The 18,223-nt window shown below is 35.2% G+C and overlaps 2 protein-coding genes across 3 annotated transcripts in view; both read right to left on the bottom strand.

Annotated features, from left to right (window-relative positions):
• The window catches only part of LOC306875203 (interferon regulatory factor 6-like), an 8,889-nt gene extending 923 nt beyond the window's left edge, over positions 1–7,966 (bottom strand). Inside the window, exons 1-7 of one of the 2 annotated variants that reach the window (XM_079425665.1) lie at positions 7,719–7,966; positions 5,997–6,239; positions 5,718–5,913; positions 4,323–4,406; positions 4,022–4,246; positions 1,786–2,178; positions 1,243–1,364 (exon numbers count right to left, since the gene is read on the bottom strand). In XM_079425665.1, the coding sequence (XP_079281791.1) occupies positions 1,243–1,364; positions 1,786–2,178; positions 4,022–4,246; positions 4,323–4,406; positions 5,718–5,913; positions 5,997–6,170 (1,194 nt within the window). In that variant the 5' untranslated portion in view covers positions 6,171–6,239; positions 7,719–7,966. The remainder of the gene's footprint in view (positions 1–1,242; positions 1,365–1,785; positions 2,179–4,021; positions 4,247–4,322; positions 4,407–5,717; positions 5,914–5,996; positions 6,240–7,718) is intronic. The other variant, XM_079425664.1, reaches the window with a different exon arrangement.
• A 1,116-nt stretch (positions 7,967–9,082) lies between these two features.
• LOC306875364 (guanylyl cyclase-activating protein 1-like) lies at positions 9,083–13,797 on the bottom strand (the record flags this gene model as incomplete). The annotated part of the gene is made up of 4 exons (XM_079425873.1): positions 9,083–9,647; positions 11,484–11,574; positions 11,793–11,942; positions 13,600–13,797. The coding sequence occupies 4 exons, from the start codon at positions 13,795–13,797 to the stop codon at positions 9,508–9,510; spliced, it is 579 nt and encodes a 192-aa protein (XP_079281999.1). The 3' UTR covers positions 9,083–9,507.
• Positions 13,798–18,223: the final 4,426 nt, after the last annotated feature.

The following is an 18,223-nucleotide window of genomic DNA, read 5'->3' as shown; positions in this document are numbered from 1 at the left end:
ACACACACACACACACACACAGAGAGACACACACACACACACACACACACACACACAGAGAGAGACATGCACACACACACACACAGAGAGACATGCGCACACACACACACACTCTGAGTGAACAAGCCCCGCCCACAGATGCTTCTGATTGCTCCTCCAGTTAACATCTGCATAATTTATGCAGCACAGCAAAGATGAGCTATTTTTAATTTGGTAAAAACAACCAATATCAGTGTAATTTCTATAAACAACATTCGTACATGCTTCTACATGATTAATTGCATTTTATGGATTTTATTTAAATGTATTGACTATAATACCGATCAATAATAGACTAATACATGCATAATAATAGCAATAATTAAATACAGTATATATTTGGTGGGTGGCATTTAATTTGGTAAAAACAACCAATATCAATTTATTATTTTCTTTTTATTATAAAAACATCATGTTTGTATTTTAGTTGATGTTAATGTTGTTGATTCGACGTGATCAATATTTTACTTGATAAGTAAGAGTTAGGTTCATCGCATTTTACTTTGAAACTATTTTAACAATTTTACATTCCTTTTTAATTGTATCAAAATAAAGAGTAATATATAATAAATAAAAAAGTGCTAAAATATGAAAATTAAGCACATTATAGCGGTATAATTTCTAGTTATTATCGGCTAAAACCCTCAAATTATTATGGATCGTTTAAAGAAAAACATGTGACATTTATATTTTTATTGTTATTTATACATTTCATTTACATCATGAGGTTTTTTTTTGTATTTCTTTATAAAGTTCATAATTTCCTAAAATATTTCATACAAAATTTGCTACAAGTTTTATTCATTCATTTATTCACATGTATTTTTATTTATACTTAAGTTCATAATTGAATCCCTAATCTATTTACTGCAAAGTTGTCCTCGTGTCTTAATTTATTCACTCATTTATATTCATTCGTATTTAATAATAATGATTTCTATTTTAAAGTTCACAATTCATTCCCAAATACATTTGATACAAAGTCCTCCATGTGTTTTTTAGTTATAAATTGATATTTTTGAGTTCATAATTCCTTCCCTATACAACATCCTCCCATATTTGCATGTTATTTTATTTATTCGGAAGTTCATAATTCATTCCCTAACATGTTTAACAGAAAGTGGTCCATGCATGCATGCGTCTTGTTTATTTGTTTGTGTGTCCTGTATTAGTCTGAATAAGAGCCGTGGCGTAGCGTCTGACCTGCACCGTGATGAGCTTGCGTTCGCGGGGTCTGCCGTCAGGCCACTCCTCACCGAAACACAGATGAATGTCATAGAGCGGAGACTCAGACGACAGCATCCCGCGCTGATGAGCGATCACACCTGCACACACACACGACACTATTAATTACACAAATGTTTTGTTTTGTCTTTTTGTAAGTTGGAATCATATAATAAAATAAGATAAATTAAACTGACAAATATGATTTAATTGGAAAATATTTATATCATTTATAGTATAATACAATAGCCTGTCACAAGTATAAATTTCGTGCTGATAATTGATTGTGAAAGTAGTAATTATGAGCATGATGGTGGTTCTTCACCTTTTAATAAATATCCACTGTAAATCTTGTATGATCTAATAGACACCTTGTAATTAAATGATTTTCATGCTTTTGATTAATAAAGTTATATTTAACCATTAATAAAATAATAATAATGAAATGGAAAAAACAGCTTTCCTAGATCTCCACAAACAGCAGAGGTCCTCCTCTGGTGTCATGTGACTGCGATCACTCACCGCTGAGGAAGGACTCGAGGCAGAAGAGCTTGACCTTGTGCTGGCGCTCGATCAGGTTGGGTGTGTTGGGGTTGGGCGCGCAGGGGCCGGACCAGTACACCTTACACTGGCAGAGGCGCACGGCGTAGATGTCGTGTCCGCTCACCTCCAGGATGAGGCCGCGGTCCATGACGTCCAGCAGGCGGCTCGTGAACACCCGCTGCTTGTCGTTAGGGATGTGTTCGGTGGAGGGGAAGCGCACCTGCTCCAGACTGACGGGGCCAAACAGCTCCTCCTGATTGACGATGGGCCCCAGATCACCATAGAACAGACGACAGCCCTGCGGGTTACTGACGATCACCGGCGGACACACCTCCTTACCGCGGTAATAGAACTGTACCTCCAGATCCGTCACTAAACACACACAGGGCATTGTGGGTGAGATACGACAGGGTTTTATGTTACAGAGTGGCAAAAATATACATGTGACGTCTATTTATCAATTAAACGTTGAACTGTATAAACACATTAATACATTTGATATTATTTATCATTAGTGCCAGCAAACGATTAATCGCATCCAAAATAAAAGTTTTTGTTTACATAATATGTGTCATATACCCTTGAAGACCTCTGCCACAAGATACAAAAATTTACATTTTAGACCAAATTAAACATGTTGAATTATATAATCTTGTTAATTTAACAACAAAAATAAAGATTTAAGGTCAAATTGTCAATTAAAATGTCCAAAACCTTTAATTTGATATTCAACTCCTAATTTCTTTTTATTGACCAATGTATTCATATTATACTTTTTTCCAATTTTCCAAAATTTGTATTTATCAATTAAACTTGTAAAATTTAGCATATTTATTGTAATTTTACATTCACTTTAATTTTAGCATTGATTTTACTTTAATTTTAATTTAATAAATTATCCATTAAGATCTTCATTTACTGCTATATTGAATGTGAAAAAATATTATGAATTTGACATTCAGTTGACAATTTCATCTTACAACAATTATAATTTAAGATCAAACTGTTAAACATGTTCAAAATTAGTCACGTAACGTTTTTTATTTTTCTTACTGCTTGTTTTTCTATAAAAAACCCCACTAGCTTTCTATATTGTTTTTATGTTCTATCTACTAGTTTTCTGTGTATGTGTGTGTGTGAGTGCATGTGAGTGAGTGAGTCAGTGCGTGTGTGTGCGCGAGAATGAGTGTGCATGTGAGTGAGTGTGTGCAAGAGTGAGTGTGAGTGTGTGCAAGAGTGAGTGTGAGTGCGAGAGTGAGTGTGAGTGAGTGCGCGAGAGTGAGTGTGTGCGAGAGTGAGTGTGCATGTGAGTGAGTGTGCGAGAGTGAGTGTGTGCGAGAGTGAGTGTGAGTGTGTGTGTGCGCGAGAGTGAGTGTGAATGTGTGTGCGAGAGTGAGTGTGAATGTGTGTGCGAGAGTGAGTGTGAGTGAGTGTGCATGTGAGTGAGTGAGAGTGTGCATGTGAGTGAGTGTGTGCGAGAGTGAGTGTGCATGTGAGTGTGTGTGCACGAGAGTGAGTGTGAGTGTGTGCGCGAGAGCGAGTGTGCATGTGAGTGAGTGTGTGCGAGAGTGAGTGTGTGCGAGAGCGAGTGTGAATGTGCATGTGAGTGTGTGTGCAAGAGTGAGTGAGTGTGTGTGCGCGAGAGTGAGTGAGTGTGTGTGCGCGAGAGTGTGTGCGAGTGTGAATGTGCATGTGAGAGTGTGTGTGTGCGAGAGTGAGTGTGAGTGCGCATGCGAGTGAGTGCATGTGAGTGAGTGTGTGCGTGCGAGAGAGTGCATGTGAGTGAGTGTGTGTGTGTACAAGAGTGTGCATGTGAGTGAGTGTGTGTGTGTACAAGAGTGTGCATGTGAGTGAGTGTGTGTGTGTGTGTGCGAGAGTGAGTGTGCATGTGAGTGTGTGTGCGTGCGAGAGAGTGTGCATGTGAGTGAGTGTGTGTGTGTGTGTGTGTGCGCATGTGAGTGAGTGAGTGCATGTGAGTGAGTGAGAGTTTGTGCAAGAGTGAGTGTGCATGTGAGTGAGTGAGTGTGTGTGTGTGCGAGAGTGAGTGTGCATGTGAGTGAGTGAGTGTGTGTGCGAGAGTGAGTGTGTGTGTGCATGTGAGTGAGTGAGTGCATGTGAGTGTGCGAGAGTGAGTGCAAGCGAGTGAGTGTGTGCGTGCGTGCGAGTGAGTGAGTGAGTGCGCGAGAGTGAGTGTGTGTGCGAGAGAGGTGTGTACTGGGCAGGGAGCTGATCCAGGTCTCCGGCGTGGCGAACATGGCCTCCAGCGGCGTGGGTGTCTGAATCTCCATGGGCGGCGGCTGCATCTCCACGTCCAGCGGCTCCTTCTTGGGCCACACCTCCACAGAGCGAGGAGCGGCGCGAGGAGGACAGCTGGGAGGCTGCATGGGAGACACGGAGCCCGGAGGAGTCCAGACCGGACCCAGCGGAGACGAGCTCATGCCTGCACACCAGAGCAACACTCAGTCAACAGCAAACACACACCGGGTTTAACCTGAGAGGATCCTGGGATGCAGTACCATGAGGCGGGTACGGAGGAAGAGGCTCGGGAGTGTCAGGAACATCGTCTTCCTCACCGTCCGTCTCATACGTGGGAACTGAACCTGCGTTCACAATCAAAGACTTGCATACTCAATACTTCTTTAAAATACTGCGTTAAATAAAAAATCTTGGGAAATAGTATTATGATTTTGTATTATTACTAGTGCTGTCAAACGATTAATCACATCCAAAATAAAAGTTTGTTTACATAATTTGTGTGTGTGTACTGAGTATATTTATTTTCTTTATATAAATAGAAACACATGCATGTATGCATTTTGAAAATATTTAATGTATATACATTTTATATTACATGAAAATATATTTAATATACAAACACACATTTTGCAGACAATCATTTGATTTAATTTTACTTGTAATAGCACTTGCATATTGTTGCTCTTTTGTTGGTTTTGATTGCTTCAAATTTTTTTGAGTATAAAAAACAGTTTTGGGAATAACATTAAAATAAAATATATATTTTAAGTTTTTTTTTTTATAATTAAAGAAAATTCATTATTTCCATTAATTCAAGAACAAAAATTGCGTACAAATGTCACATCATAAAAACAATTTTAAAAATAATTTTAAGAATGAAATTATGCAAATACAATTTCTCTTTTAACAACAGCAAGTCTTTTACAGGTATAAAGTAATACTGTTTCAAAAACAGTATCACAAGATTAAGTTTGAATAACTTTGTTACCATTTTATTTTAACTTTATTAGAGCATGTTGTGTATTTATGTCCATATAGGGCTATAAAAATTATTAAACATGTCAAATTAATCATATTTGATGTCTCAATGAACAATTTGTTTTAATAATAATAACAACGGGTATTTTATAAGTAATTACGTCTTTGGGAATATCTAAACTAGTTTGAGTCCTTATAACTTCAATAACATTTTATTTGTAACGTTATTAGGACATTTTTCAAATTGAAAATCGACTATTTCAGGCTAAAACAAACACTTGTTAATTTTGTTAAAGCACAAATGAATCAGCTCATATAATTAAATTATTAAATGCTGATTATTTGATTAAATTTAAACCAACATCAGCTCATAATTCGTCATATTATATATCTGGCATTAGCAGAATACTAAGAACAGAATATAAAGACATATATAACATGAATAAACAATGATTCACTCGCTGTTAACTTCTGCATTTTTAACTATTAATTAAAAAACAAAAAGTATAAATTCTAAAATGTATACTTTATCTAAATTATTTTAAAATGTATAGAAAATGCATGACTATGAAATTGTAAAATGTGAGCGAGAATAATTCCAGACCTCCAGAGTTGAGATGAAATGTGAATTGTGTGTTTGACAGGAATTCGTGTGTGTGTGTGTGTGTGTGTGTTACCCGGGTTGCTGGAGGTCTGAGGGATATCATACACGTCGTAGATCTTCAGCGGGTTCATGGGAACCTCTTTGGTCCCGTCATAGATGAGGTTAAACTCGCGGCTCTTGTTGAGGGCGCACCTCAGCTGCGCTTTCCATTTGGCCGGATCCGGCTCGTCCACGCCTTCCTGATACTTCCCCGTCTCCACGGCCCAGGCCTGACACACACACACACACACGGGTCGGATCAGCCCCATCCTGAACCTACCGCACCCCAGGCCTCGGGATCTCCTTCACTCACCCTAAAGATGGTGTTCTCCTCCTCCTGCTGCGGCGTGTGGCGCGTGGCATGTTTCCAGGGGATCTGGAAGCGTTTGGCCTCGCGGTCCAGCCACACCAGACCGGGAAACGTCCCGCTATCCACCTGAGACACCAGCCAGGGCTTCAGACGCACGCGCCGTGGATGAGAGGACATCACTGCCTTCTGGAGACGAGGAAGAGTGCATCAGTGAGGCTGAGAATCATCAAACCCAGCCTACACACACTGACAACATTAATAAAACAATGCACTATGGTTTTACTTTTAAAACACTTTATAATGTTAATAATATTAATACATATTTCACTACTTTAACCATTTCTAAAATAATATTATAATAATTAATCAAATATCATATTACCACGATGACCTTTCTTTAGAGGAAAAACACAACCAGCCTAAAAATCAATCAAACTGAGCCTAAAACACTAATATTTTTAGTCAAACATTTAACAATATCTTTAATAGTTTCATTCTTAATGCATTTTATAATACTAAACATATTATATAAATTAATACATATTTTACTCTTTTAACAATTTCTAAAATAATAGTATAATAATTAATAATATCAATAGGAGGAAAAACACAGATGAGGTTAAAAATAATACAAGTTAGCCTAAAAACACTAATAATATTTCATTAAATCGTAATAATTAAAAGTATTTTCTCATTTTTAATACACTTGATATTGTTATATTAATTAAATATTATAATAATTAAATATCATTTTAACAATGATCTTCTGTAGAGGAGGAAAAACACATAAAAGAGGCAAATCAAACTCAGCCTACAAACAAAATATTTCATTAAAAAATTATTTGTTATTTTAGTAGATTTGAATTATATCAACAAACCTTTTATATATTTTTATACCTTAGATTTATTATGATAATTAGAAAAATTACTAAAAAAATATTATATTAACACAATGACCCTCTGTAGAGGAGGAAAAACTTTTATTTTGAATGCGATTAATCGCGATTAATTGTTTGATAGCACTACTTATTACTAAAATTGTGTAAACATGTTATAAAAAAAACGAAATATTTCCATTAATTTAAGAATAAAATGATAAAATGACAAAATCAACTTCTTTAGCAATATTATGATCGTTAAAATAATTACTAAATATTATATTAACATGATGACCCTCTGTAGAGGGGACTAAATCATTTTAGTCACTATTTTTATTTCTAATACGTTTTAATATTATTAGCAATAAGTATGTAATATAATATCACATTCTGTAGGAGGAAAACACTACAAAAGTAGCATTTAATTAAAAAAAATCAATTAATATTTTAGATGTTATATCTAATACATTTTATAATATTAATAACAATTTTATATTAACAAATATAAAATGAATATTTGTACTATTAGCAGCAGCAGCATAAACTGCACTTTAAACGACCAGATTTAAAAGTTTCATAACTTGATTGTAAACACACACCAGATGAAGCTCATATTAATAATTAGGCTTAATATGATCATTAATTCAACGTATGATCAGAAACAATAGGCATAAGTCGACTCATTGTGACTTTGATATTCGATACTATCGCATTAATTCTCCATGTCGTCGATAAAACAATGTAATTCCGACAGTAAAGCATATTCTAGTGTATTATATTGCTGGAATGGGGGATAAAGTGTGTAGAAATTAAATAGAAATGTGTTTGAAATGTTAATGAGTCTCACCTGAGGGTTTCAGGAAGCGGCAAACCCAGCAATCCTGAGGCCTTTTCCGCCAAAACGCGCTGCTTTGGGAATTAATCTAGTTTAAGCGGTCATAAACTGGTCTTTAATCAGATAAAGCGCTCGCACTTTCGCCGTGAGTCCGTGAGAAAAGCGTGAGAAGCGCGTTTCTCTTGTGTTTCAAACTCTGCTCCAAAGTTTCACCTTCAGCCGAAACTCAGGTACAGCCGTGACGTCACGCGCCTTTCTCTGACTCACCTGCAGCACACGCGTATTCACATAAAAGATCGTTTTTATAGTTTACCTTAAGATTAGCTTTATACGAGTTATACTGAGCACAGACTGGATAATTTTTTTTCGAAACTGAGATGTATGCATCATCTGAATAAGGCTGAATAAATAATCTTTGCATTGATGTATGGTTTGTTAGGATAGCACAATATTTGGCCGAGATACAGCTATTTGAAAATCTGGAATCTGAGGGTGCAAAAACAAAATATTGAGAAAATGGCTTTTAAAGTTGTTTAAATTAAGTTCTTAGCAATGCATATTACAAATCAAAAATTGAGTTTTTATATATTTACAGTAGGAAATTTACTAAATATCTTCATGGAACATGATCTATGGATTTTGGCATAAAAGAAAAATCTATAATTTTGACCCATACAATGTATTTTTGGCTATTGCTACAAATATACCCCAGCGACTTAAGACTGTTTTTTTTATTTTTATACTCATTTATTTTTATTGTCAACAATATTTAGTGTAAGAAGGTTCTGACACTAAAATAGTAATTAAAACGTAAAATTAAAAAATAAAAATAAAAAAGTGAAAATCGTAATCTGTAACTGATTTAAAGTTAAAAATGTATTGAAATTGATTTTAATAAAATAATATAAATATTAGATCAAAAACTTAAACTTACAAAACCCTAACTGAATGTTACAGAAATAATTGTTTAAGTTGAAGTACTAAAAAATTTAAATCGTTATAGGAATATTTTTAAAAAGTAGTCTACAAAAGCTCAAAATGAAATTGCTAAAACTAATTAAAGCTAAAATTACACTACAAATTAGTGAAATTGTAATCTGTAAATTAAATACATCTGATTAGATAATGAAAAGCTAATTGAAAATATTAATAAATACCATCATTGTATATAAGAAATGCTGAAATAATACTGATTTGTTGTGTTGTTTTACTTATAACTGATTATTAGTTTTATCTTACATGTATTTTATATGAAATTCTATTTTGTTACAAATATTTAGGACATAAATACAAAACTGCGTTGATTATCAGTCAGTTCAATAGATCATGTCAAATATGTTGAGGTTGTTTAAAGGTATTACTCTGCAAACAAAGAACAGGTTTCATGTTTTATTTTCAAAAGAGAATCCAAGTGTAATATGACTAACATTATAAATGTCCTCTACATAATATAATACTGCATTTTTTACATAACATTGTTATCCCTATATATACACATCACAGGACTGAAGAATGTTGTATTTTACAGGAATGGTTCAAAGTTTAAGTGTGTATAAGTGCACTTGACTAAACAGGGTTTGCTCTAGTTTCAGTCACAAAAGTTATTCTTTGAGATTGCATTAAGATTTCCCGCTGAGAGTAACACAGTAAAACATGGTAAATACTGGAAAAATCTGATGTGTTGAGGGTTTAAACCTCTTCTCTTTCAAAATGAGAAATACACCAGGAGAAACGAGCTGCGAATTGACCTGCTGCAAAACCAGCACAACAGCCATCATCTTCATCATCTGCTGGTCTGGGATCAGTGCAGCTGCTGCTCCGAGTTGATCTCACTGTAGATTTTTTTAACGATATGAGTCAGATCCAAACTCTGAGTCAACATCTTCAACAGAACCTCGTCAGCCTGAATGCCCTCCATAAACTCCTCCTGAGACAGCTCACCTAAACACACACATTTACATAATTCATTCATGTGAATTCATTAGAGTAATTCATTTACAGATAGATAGATAGATAGATAGATAGATAGATAGATAGATCTGATACTGTGCCTGTTCAACAGGGAGTTCCTCAGGGTTCAGTATTGGGCCCAATTCTGTTTAGAATATATATGCTTACACTTGGGCAGATTATTAAGAAGTATGCTCTTGGGTACCACTGCTATGTGGATGATACCTAGATTTACATCACCACAAACTCTGATGTTCACTCTACATTATCTACACTGAGAAATTATCTAGAAGAGATCAGAATTTGAATGCAAAGTAACATCCTACTACCTAACTACCTAACACTGGGAAGACAGACACACTCTGTCAGTTTAAATCTAGATTAAAGACCCATCTCTTTAACCTGGTTTACACATAATACACTATCGCATTTCTATAATTCAAATCCGTTGAAAGATTGTTAGGCTGCATTATTTAGGTCAACCAAAACCGGGAACACTTCACAAAACACCCAATGTATTTCTTACATCGTTAGAAGAATGGCATCTACGCTAATATTAGTCTGTTTCTTTCATATTCTGAGGTCCCCGTAGCCACCAGTTCATATCCAGATCAGATGGTGGATCAGCACCTACAGATGACCTCTACAGCCCTGAACGTCAGCGGAGACCAGGACAACTAGATGAGCCCCAGACACTGATCCCCAGTGAAGACCCTGTCTCCTAGACGGCCATCGGGACAAGACCACAGGAACCAGATGTGTCCTTTGCACAATCTGACTCTGCTTTAGCCTAGATTTAAACTGCTGGTTTTGTCTGACAAGAGGAGAATGACACTGTTTCAACACACTATTTCCCGTCTAAATACTGTAAAGCTGATGTAAAGCCACCGAGCTTTATATCAAGCTGATGTAAAGCTGCTTTGACACAATTTGCATTGTTAAAAGCGCTACACAAATAATAGTGACTTGACTTGACTTGACTTCCTGAAACTGAATGGCTCTAAATCGAAACTGATGTTAATCGGTACAGTGGCAGCCACATGTAAGGCTGATGGCATACGTTTGGCTGTTGATTCTAGCATAGTTCATCCATCCTCACAGGTGCGGAATCTTGGTGTCATTTTTGATCCTCAGCTAACATTTGATGCACATATAAAACACATTTCTAAAATTGCCTTCTACTATCTTAAAAACACTGCACGACTTAGATCTCTTTTCTTACATTTGCTGATGCAGAAATGCTTATACACGCCTTAATTACATCTAGATTCGATTATTGTAATTCCCTGTTTTCTGGCCTTCCAGATAAATCTCTTAATAGGCTGCAGTACATTCGAAATGTGTGATAACTCATACTTCTCCAAGGGAACACATTACACCTGTGCTTTCACAATTACGCTGGTTTCCTATTAATGCTAGGATTGATTTTAAAATTCTAATTTTAACATACAAAGCACTACATTGCACCACAGCGTATCTTTGCTCTCTTATAAATTCATATACTCCCTCTCGCTCTCTTCGCTCTGCCTGTTTAATTTTACTATGGGCGAAAGAGCTTTTTCATTAAAAGCCCCCAAATTATGGAATGCACTTCCTTTTAATATCAGAAATGCACCAAGCCTGGATCACTTTAAAAGAACAAACAAACAAAAACAAAACCCGTTTAGGATGCATTTATTCAAGGTTTTTTTAATTCATTCTTGTAATTTGTATTTGTTCTTTTAGTGTTTCTGTATTATTGTAGCGCTTTGGGTTTAAGAAAAGCGCATTACAAATAAAATGCATTATTTATTTATTATTACTATTATTTATAGATAGATAGATTACCGTCTCCATTGAGGTCAATCTTGTCAAACACCATATCGGTAAACTCTTCTGCTGAGATCTCCTGCTCTGTTCCACTAATGGCTCGAATGGCCTGCGGCAGAAAAACAATAACAGATGAAAGTTCGTCATGTGAACGTGTGTTTCTGTGACGTGGAGATCCTCTTACACAGACTCAGAGCGTAAGATGATTTCAGCAGTATGTTCACACACAGATGGAGGCTGTTCATCCTGTAATCTGTGACTCCAGCAGGTGGAGCTGAAGACAAACACAACATCACATGACCATCAGTGACTAAAGTCTTCAGATACCTTGAAGATGAGCAGCAGCTCCTCGCGGTCGATGCAGCCGCTGCCGTCCACGTCATAGAGCTTGAAGTACCAGCGCAGTTTCTGTTTAACTCCACCCTTCAGAACCAAACTCAGAGCTGCTACATACTCCATGAAATCAATACAGCCGTCCTGATGATGACACACACACATTAACATATACATAACTATAAACAAATTATAGTCTGTTACAGATTATAAATTACACAATCTAGATAGTCTAGATCATTTTTGGTGATGTATTCTGGCTACTTTTGGATTACTTTGACCTGATTTGTTTATAGAATTAAACGGGATTATTGTTATTGAAAGTGAAGAGAATCAAAATATACTTCATTATTTGATATCAACATCATGAAATGCATTTAAACATTTCATAACAGCAAACTTTATCAAACTAGGCTAAATAAAAGAACTGCAGAGAGTTTGTGAAGATAATATTTAAAAAAAAAATCATAAAAATGTCAAATGAAAATAAATTCAATACAGTTTCTACAGTTGAAATATTTTTTGACCTGCATATCAGTGACCATTAACTGAAATGTGAACATGCAAATGCAAAATGTTAAATTATTGAAATATTAACATATAATTAACTGAAAGGTGATTTTGTCAGAGGCATGGATTGAAAAAATGTATTTAAATGACATTTACCCCGTTCTATACTGTGAATATATTCAAAGCTAAACGATATGAAACACAGTAGAATTTTAACATGTAATCCATAAAAAAGAAACTGTAATCTGGTTATGAGCATTATAAAATGTAATGGGCCGTAATCTAATTACTACATTTTATATATATTTAAAATATATCAAATATTCTTGTATTTTTTGTGTTGACATGAATGAAAGCTGTGTTCAGAAATACAGCCACCAGTCTGTGAGGACAGGGAAACCAGATTAGCAGCTCTGATGGGTTTTAGGTAGGACCTCTGACCTGTGCAGTGCTGCAGGTTATCTAAATTTACCATATTAATGCAGATCTCATTACCCACAATCCTCAGCTGAACCGAAGCAGAGGGGACGTGAGGTGATGCTGGTCTCACCGCTGACCCATGAACTAACTTTACCTTCACCTGTATATATATATATATATATATACACACACATTTGTGTGTTTGAGGTCCTTATAGGTTATTTTAGTATTGAGATACTGCAACAGTTTTTGGTAAAATTTTTATTTATAAAAATAAATAATTTTCTCTTTTCAGTTTAATTTTAGTTAGTTTTATTAGCTTTGTTGTGTGTTTTTGTCAGTATTATTATTATTATTTAAATATGTCTAGGTTTCAGTTTCAGTTTTACAGCATGGAAATGAGAAACGCTGCCTTGGAAACCAGCTGAAATCAAATAAGTTTAATTTTTGCTTTTAATATTTTTTATTTCAGTTAAAATTCATAGTAGGCTAACAAAAAAATGTATTTTTTTGCAGTTTTAGATTTCGTTAGCTACTCTAATAACCTCTATAAACTTTAATATATAGCATAATAATAACATTTGGGGCCTTTTGCACGTTGAGGAGTCAGGATGGTATTTAATAAAATATCCAAACTTCATGAAAAATTGATTATACACAAAACTTTACCAAATTTACACTAACAATCTGAAACGTGTTCAATAAACATAAAATATTTTTTAAAAAGACTCACAGTGAAAAAAAACAATAATAATTATTATAAACATTGACGATGAATACAAAGGGTGATGACATTCTAAATATAAATATGCATACTATAATACCTATTAATAAGAACATGACAGAAAATGATAATAAACGCGCTTCTTACGTCGTTCATGTCGAAGGTCCTGAACATGGTCTTGATGTACTCGTTTGAGGTTTCTGACAGGTTTTTCAGGCCGAAGAACTTCTTGAACTCGTAGAAGGTGAGTTGACCGGACGGGCACTCGGTCATGAACTTGCGGTACCACTGATGGGATTCACACGCGCTCAGCTCCGCCAGAGTCGAACCGGGCGCGTTCCCCATGCTGCTGCTGCTGCTGCTGATGATGAAACACTAGCTCAGCGCGCGAGTCCCGACCAGTCCCGGGATCTCAGCGAATTAACGCTCATCTAATGAATGTATCAGCAAAACACACTGACCTGCGCTCGCCTAACGTTATCTGAGTCATTCAACGAAACCGGTACGATTTAAGATTACACATTTTTTTATTTTTTTACCAAAAAATATGACTTTTCTGAACACCCCACAGCATTAATGACATTTAACTTCCTGAAAAACATATTTTCCCTCCTCAAGCATCAAATCCCTATTATTATGTGCCATTATTTTAAGATATGGGCACTATTAATTTTCAACCCTGTTATGGATACTATGGGAGGTCTCTGAATATGATCATAAAATGTGTTTGTAATGAAATCAACATTTTCCTGATAATGACATGACCCTCACACCAATTCAGTATTTGCAAATATAAAAGTTACATAAAATCTCACACTTTTGCTATATTAAAGCCTGAAATAGATTTTTTTTTCAACTGATGGAGAAGGGCCTTGGTTAGACTGGTGACCCAGAACCTGATCATATGTGGAGATAGGAGAAACCCACAGAAGGACAAACATCTCTGCAACACGCCAGCTATCTGGGCTTTATGACAATGTGGCAAGACTCAATCCTCTCCTCAGTGAAGACGCATGAAAACACACTTGGCATCTAAAGAACCCTCAGACTATGAGAAGCAAGATTATCTGGTCTGATAAACCTCAATTTCAAGCATCATGTTTAAAGAAAACCAGGCAATGCTCATCAGCATCCCAAAAGTAAAGTGTGCTGGTAGCAGCCTCGTGCTGTGGGGGTATTTTTCAGCGGCAGAGACTGAGGGACTCAGGGAAAAAACAGCTCAGTGCACCAAAATATTGAGATAGCCTGGGCCACTCAAGGACATTCACAGAGTTGTCCCGTAGCCACTACTTTGTTATCTTGGCTGAGTGCTTAGGGTTGTTTTCCTGTTGGAAGGTGAACCTTCTGCCCAGTCTGAGAATCTGAATCATTATCATTAATGCTCCCCATCCAACCTGATGGAGCTTGAGAGGTCTTGCAAAGGAGAATGGGAGAAACCGTCCAAAAATGTGCCAAGCTTCTATAGCATCGTACTCAAAAAGACTTGAGGCTGTAATTGTTGCCAGAGGTGCTTCAACAAATTATTGAGCAAAGGCTCTGAATACTTACGTACATGTGATTTCTTTTTATTTGCAAAAATTTCAAACAAGCTTTGTTCACGTTGTCATTATGGGGTATTGTTTGTAGAATTTACTTAACAGTGAGATGTGAAAATATAGGCAGAACACACACACACACACACACACACACACACACACATAGCTTTAACATGGACATCACTACATTCAACATATGCATGTGGTATAAGATTCTTGATCAAATATGATAATTCATTTAAATTACTGGATAACTTCAGAACCAAACTTTTAAAAACACAACCTCATCACAACCTCCTGATATTCCCTGATTTGATTATATTTTAATCAATGTTTGACGGTGTTGACAAAAAGTGGGGACACAATTTTGAAACCTTATGAAACATAAATGTCAAAGAAAAACAAAATTGCTTTGATATGAGATATTATTAAGTGTTGCTTTTTATAAAACAAGCTGTTTTTTTTCATTAAAAAACAACATTTGTATCCATGTTATATCATATGAGTGATTGAACCCTTCTCTGTGGACACAAGTGTTTTAGATGTAGTGAGAACACAATAAGGGTCATAGATTTCACAAAATAATGATCAAAATAAATTAAAGGGAATAATTGTCTTAAATACATTCTATTATTAATCCCCATAACATTTATAATTGAAAATATGAGTATTTTTTAAACCTGATGACATGTTTTATCCCATGTCTCAAGAATGACTGAAATGCTGTTGTGATGGTTGCAAATGAAATGGTGTTTGAGTGCCCCCTGGTGGTTCAAATATTGCAGCGGCTTGGTATTTTGTCCCTGCGCGCCCACCGTAGTTCATCAGAAAACGAGAGAAGCTACAATGGGTAAGAGTGTCTTTTTGCTCACTCCTGTATATTGGTTATTAAAATATAATGAAATTAATCTCTTTTCTATGATTGTAACTGGTAATGAGTAGCCTACATTATCTCTTTCCCCCGCCGGCGGTTTTGATGATCTTCACCTAAATTTGACGGCCCTCAGAATATTTTCTGCTATGAATATATAAACATGTTATATATCAGAATAAAGAACCAAGCCTCTGCTTTTAATAATAATAATAAAATAAATAATATTTTATTCTATCTTCACGTGTTCATGTTTTATCACCACTTGAATGCACATAGGTTTCATCAGAAATACAACATTTTGGACAAAAATACATTTTTATCAAAGTAGTGCATTTTCAAGCAAAATACATTCAAATTTCATATTCTTTCACCTGTAAATAATGATATGAATAACTGACATTGCATTCAGTAAACAGAAAACACACATAGGTTACATACATATATATACATACTGTATACACACACACACACACATATATATACATACTGTATACACACACACACACATATATATACATACTGTATACACACACACACACACACATATATATACATACTGTATACACACACACACACACACATATATATACATACTGTATACACACACACACACACATATATATATACATACTGTATACACACACACACATATATATATATATATATATATATCATCACACACACACACACACATATATATACATACTGTATACACACACACACACACACATATATATACATACTGTATACACACACACACACACATATATATATACATACTGTATACACACACACACACATATATATACATACTGTATACACACACACACACACACATATATATACATACTGTATACACACACACACACATATATATATACATACTGTATACACACACACATATATATATATATATATATATATATATATCATCACACACACACATATTCAGATTGACTGGTTATCGGTCCATACACAACTAGAGATGTTTCTGTGTCTGTAAAGGCATCTCTCTCACTGACTACTTCGTCCTGATCAAATCATGATCTATATTTTCTCTGATCCTTCCATTAATGTCGATCGTCATGTATTCGGACCGGAAGTCATGTGACTCATTCAGGACAGTGCTAGGGCTTTCCTTACCGTAATACACCTAGAACACGGATTGCCGTAAAAACTCGTCAGTGGCGGGGAAGCGTTAAGAGAAAATATACTGTGATAGATGTGTTGCATGTGTGACTGACGACAAGAGCAATGATTAGTGCTGTAGTGCTTTACTAATGGAAATGCTTTTTTTTGCATCAAACGCCAAAATAACCACTTTTATTTAAATTCATGGCCGATTTTTTCATGTTCTTCCAGTGTTTGTTTTCTGTACATTCGTGTATTTGATTGTTTCAGTGTTTGGAGTCAAAAGCTGAAGTATGAATCTGTGAAGGAAATTAATAGAAATCAATCTCAAGACTCGCTGATGAGATTTTAATGTTATTTAGCTTTCTTTCTTTTTTGACATTTATGTTTGTAAAATAAAAATAGATGTAGTTACTTTATGTTTTTATATTTGAATAGGACTGCAGACAGAAACTGTAAAGATGAGTGTGTCAGTCATGTCAGAGTGAGAAGTATGTTTTTCAATAGAGCTCTATTTCTAATGGAAAGAACTCAGAATATTATACTCAGAATAAAGTGAGATGATCAGCTGATCCTGAATGACTTGTTTAATGAGTGTTTATAGTCTGAGGCTCATCAATATTATCAGCTGCTGAAAATCCTCTATTTCATGATAATAGATCCTGTTTTCACCTCATATTATGCTGATGACTTCAGATCTGTTAATTGCCACATTAAGCTCGTTTTATTCATTATGCTGATCTCCTGTAAACGGCCAGTTAAAGTTCATTTCATTCTTCTCATCAGACTTAAACTATGCAGTAACTATTGTGATATCTTCAAGATACAGATGTCCTAACAGCATTTCTTTCATTAGTCTGTGTTAAACTGTTTAATGTAAACCAAAACAAAAGTAAAAACTAATGAACAAAAATTTAAACTCAAATGGAAGGAATTATGGAAACACTGATTTTTATTGGTTACATAACTGTACTTCTGTTTATTCTTTTGACTTTTATTCATACAATTGTAACATTTGTAAATATTAAATGTAAAAATCTTACGGACAAATAGAAATGCATGTGTGAATTTGTATTCAGATATTTTTCTATAAATAGCAGATAAACATAAATGCTTAATATGTGAATTAGTAGAAAAACAAACTCTCAAACTTTTGCAGATCTGCTCCACCTTCAGTGAAGCTCCTCCCACAACAATCACGCCTTAAGTGAAGCCCCTCCCACAACAATCA

This window comes from Barbus barbus, assembly GCF_936440315.1.
Source record: "Barbus barbus genome assembly, chromosome: 9".
NCBI classification, from domain to species: Eukaryota; Metazoa; Chordata; class Actinopteri; order Cypriniformes; family Cyprinidae; genus Barbus; species Barbus barbus.
Note: the sequence above shows the minus strand (reverse complement) of the source record. Positions and strands in the feature narration are given on the sequence as shown.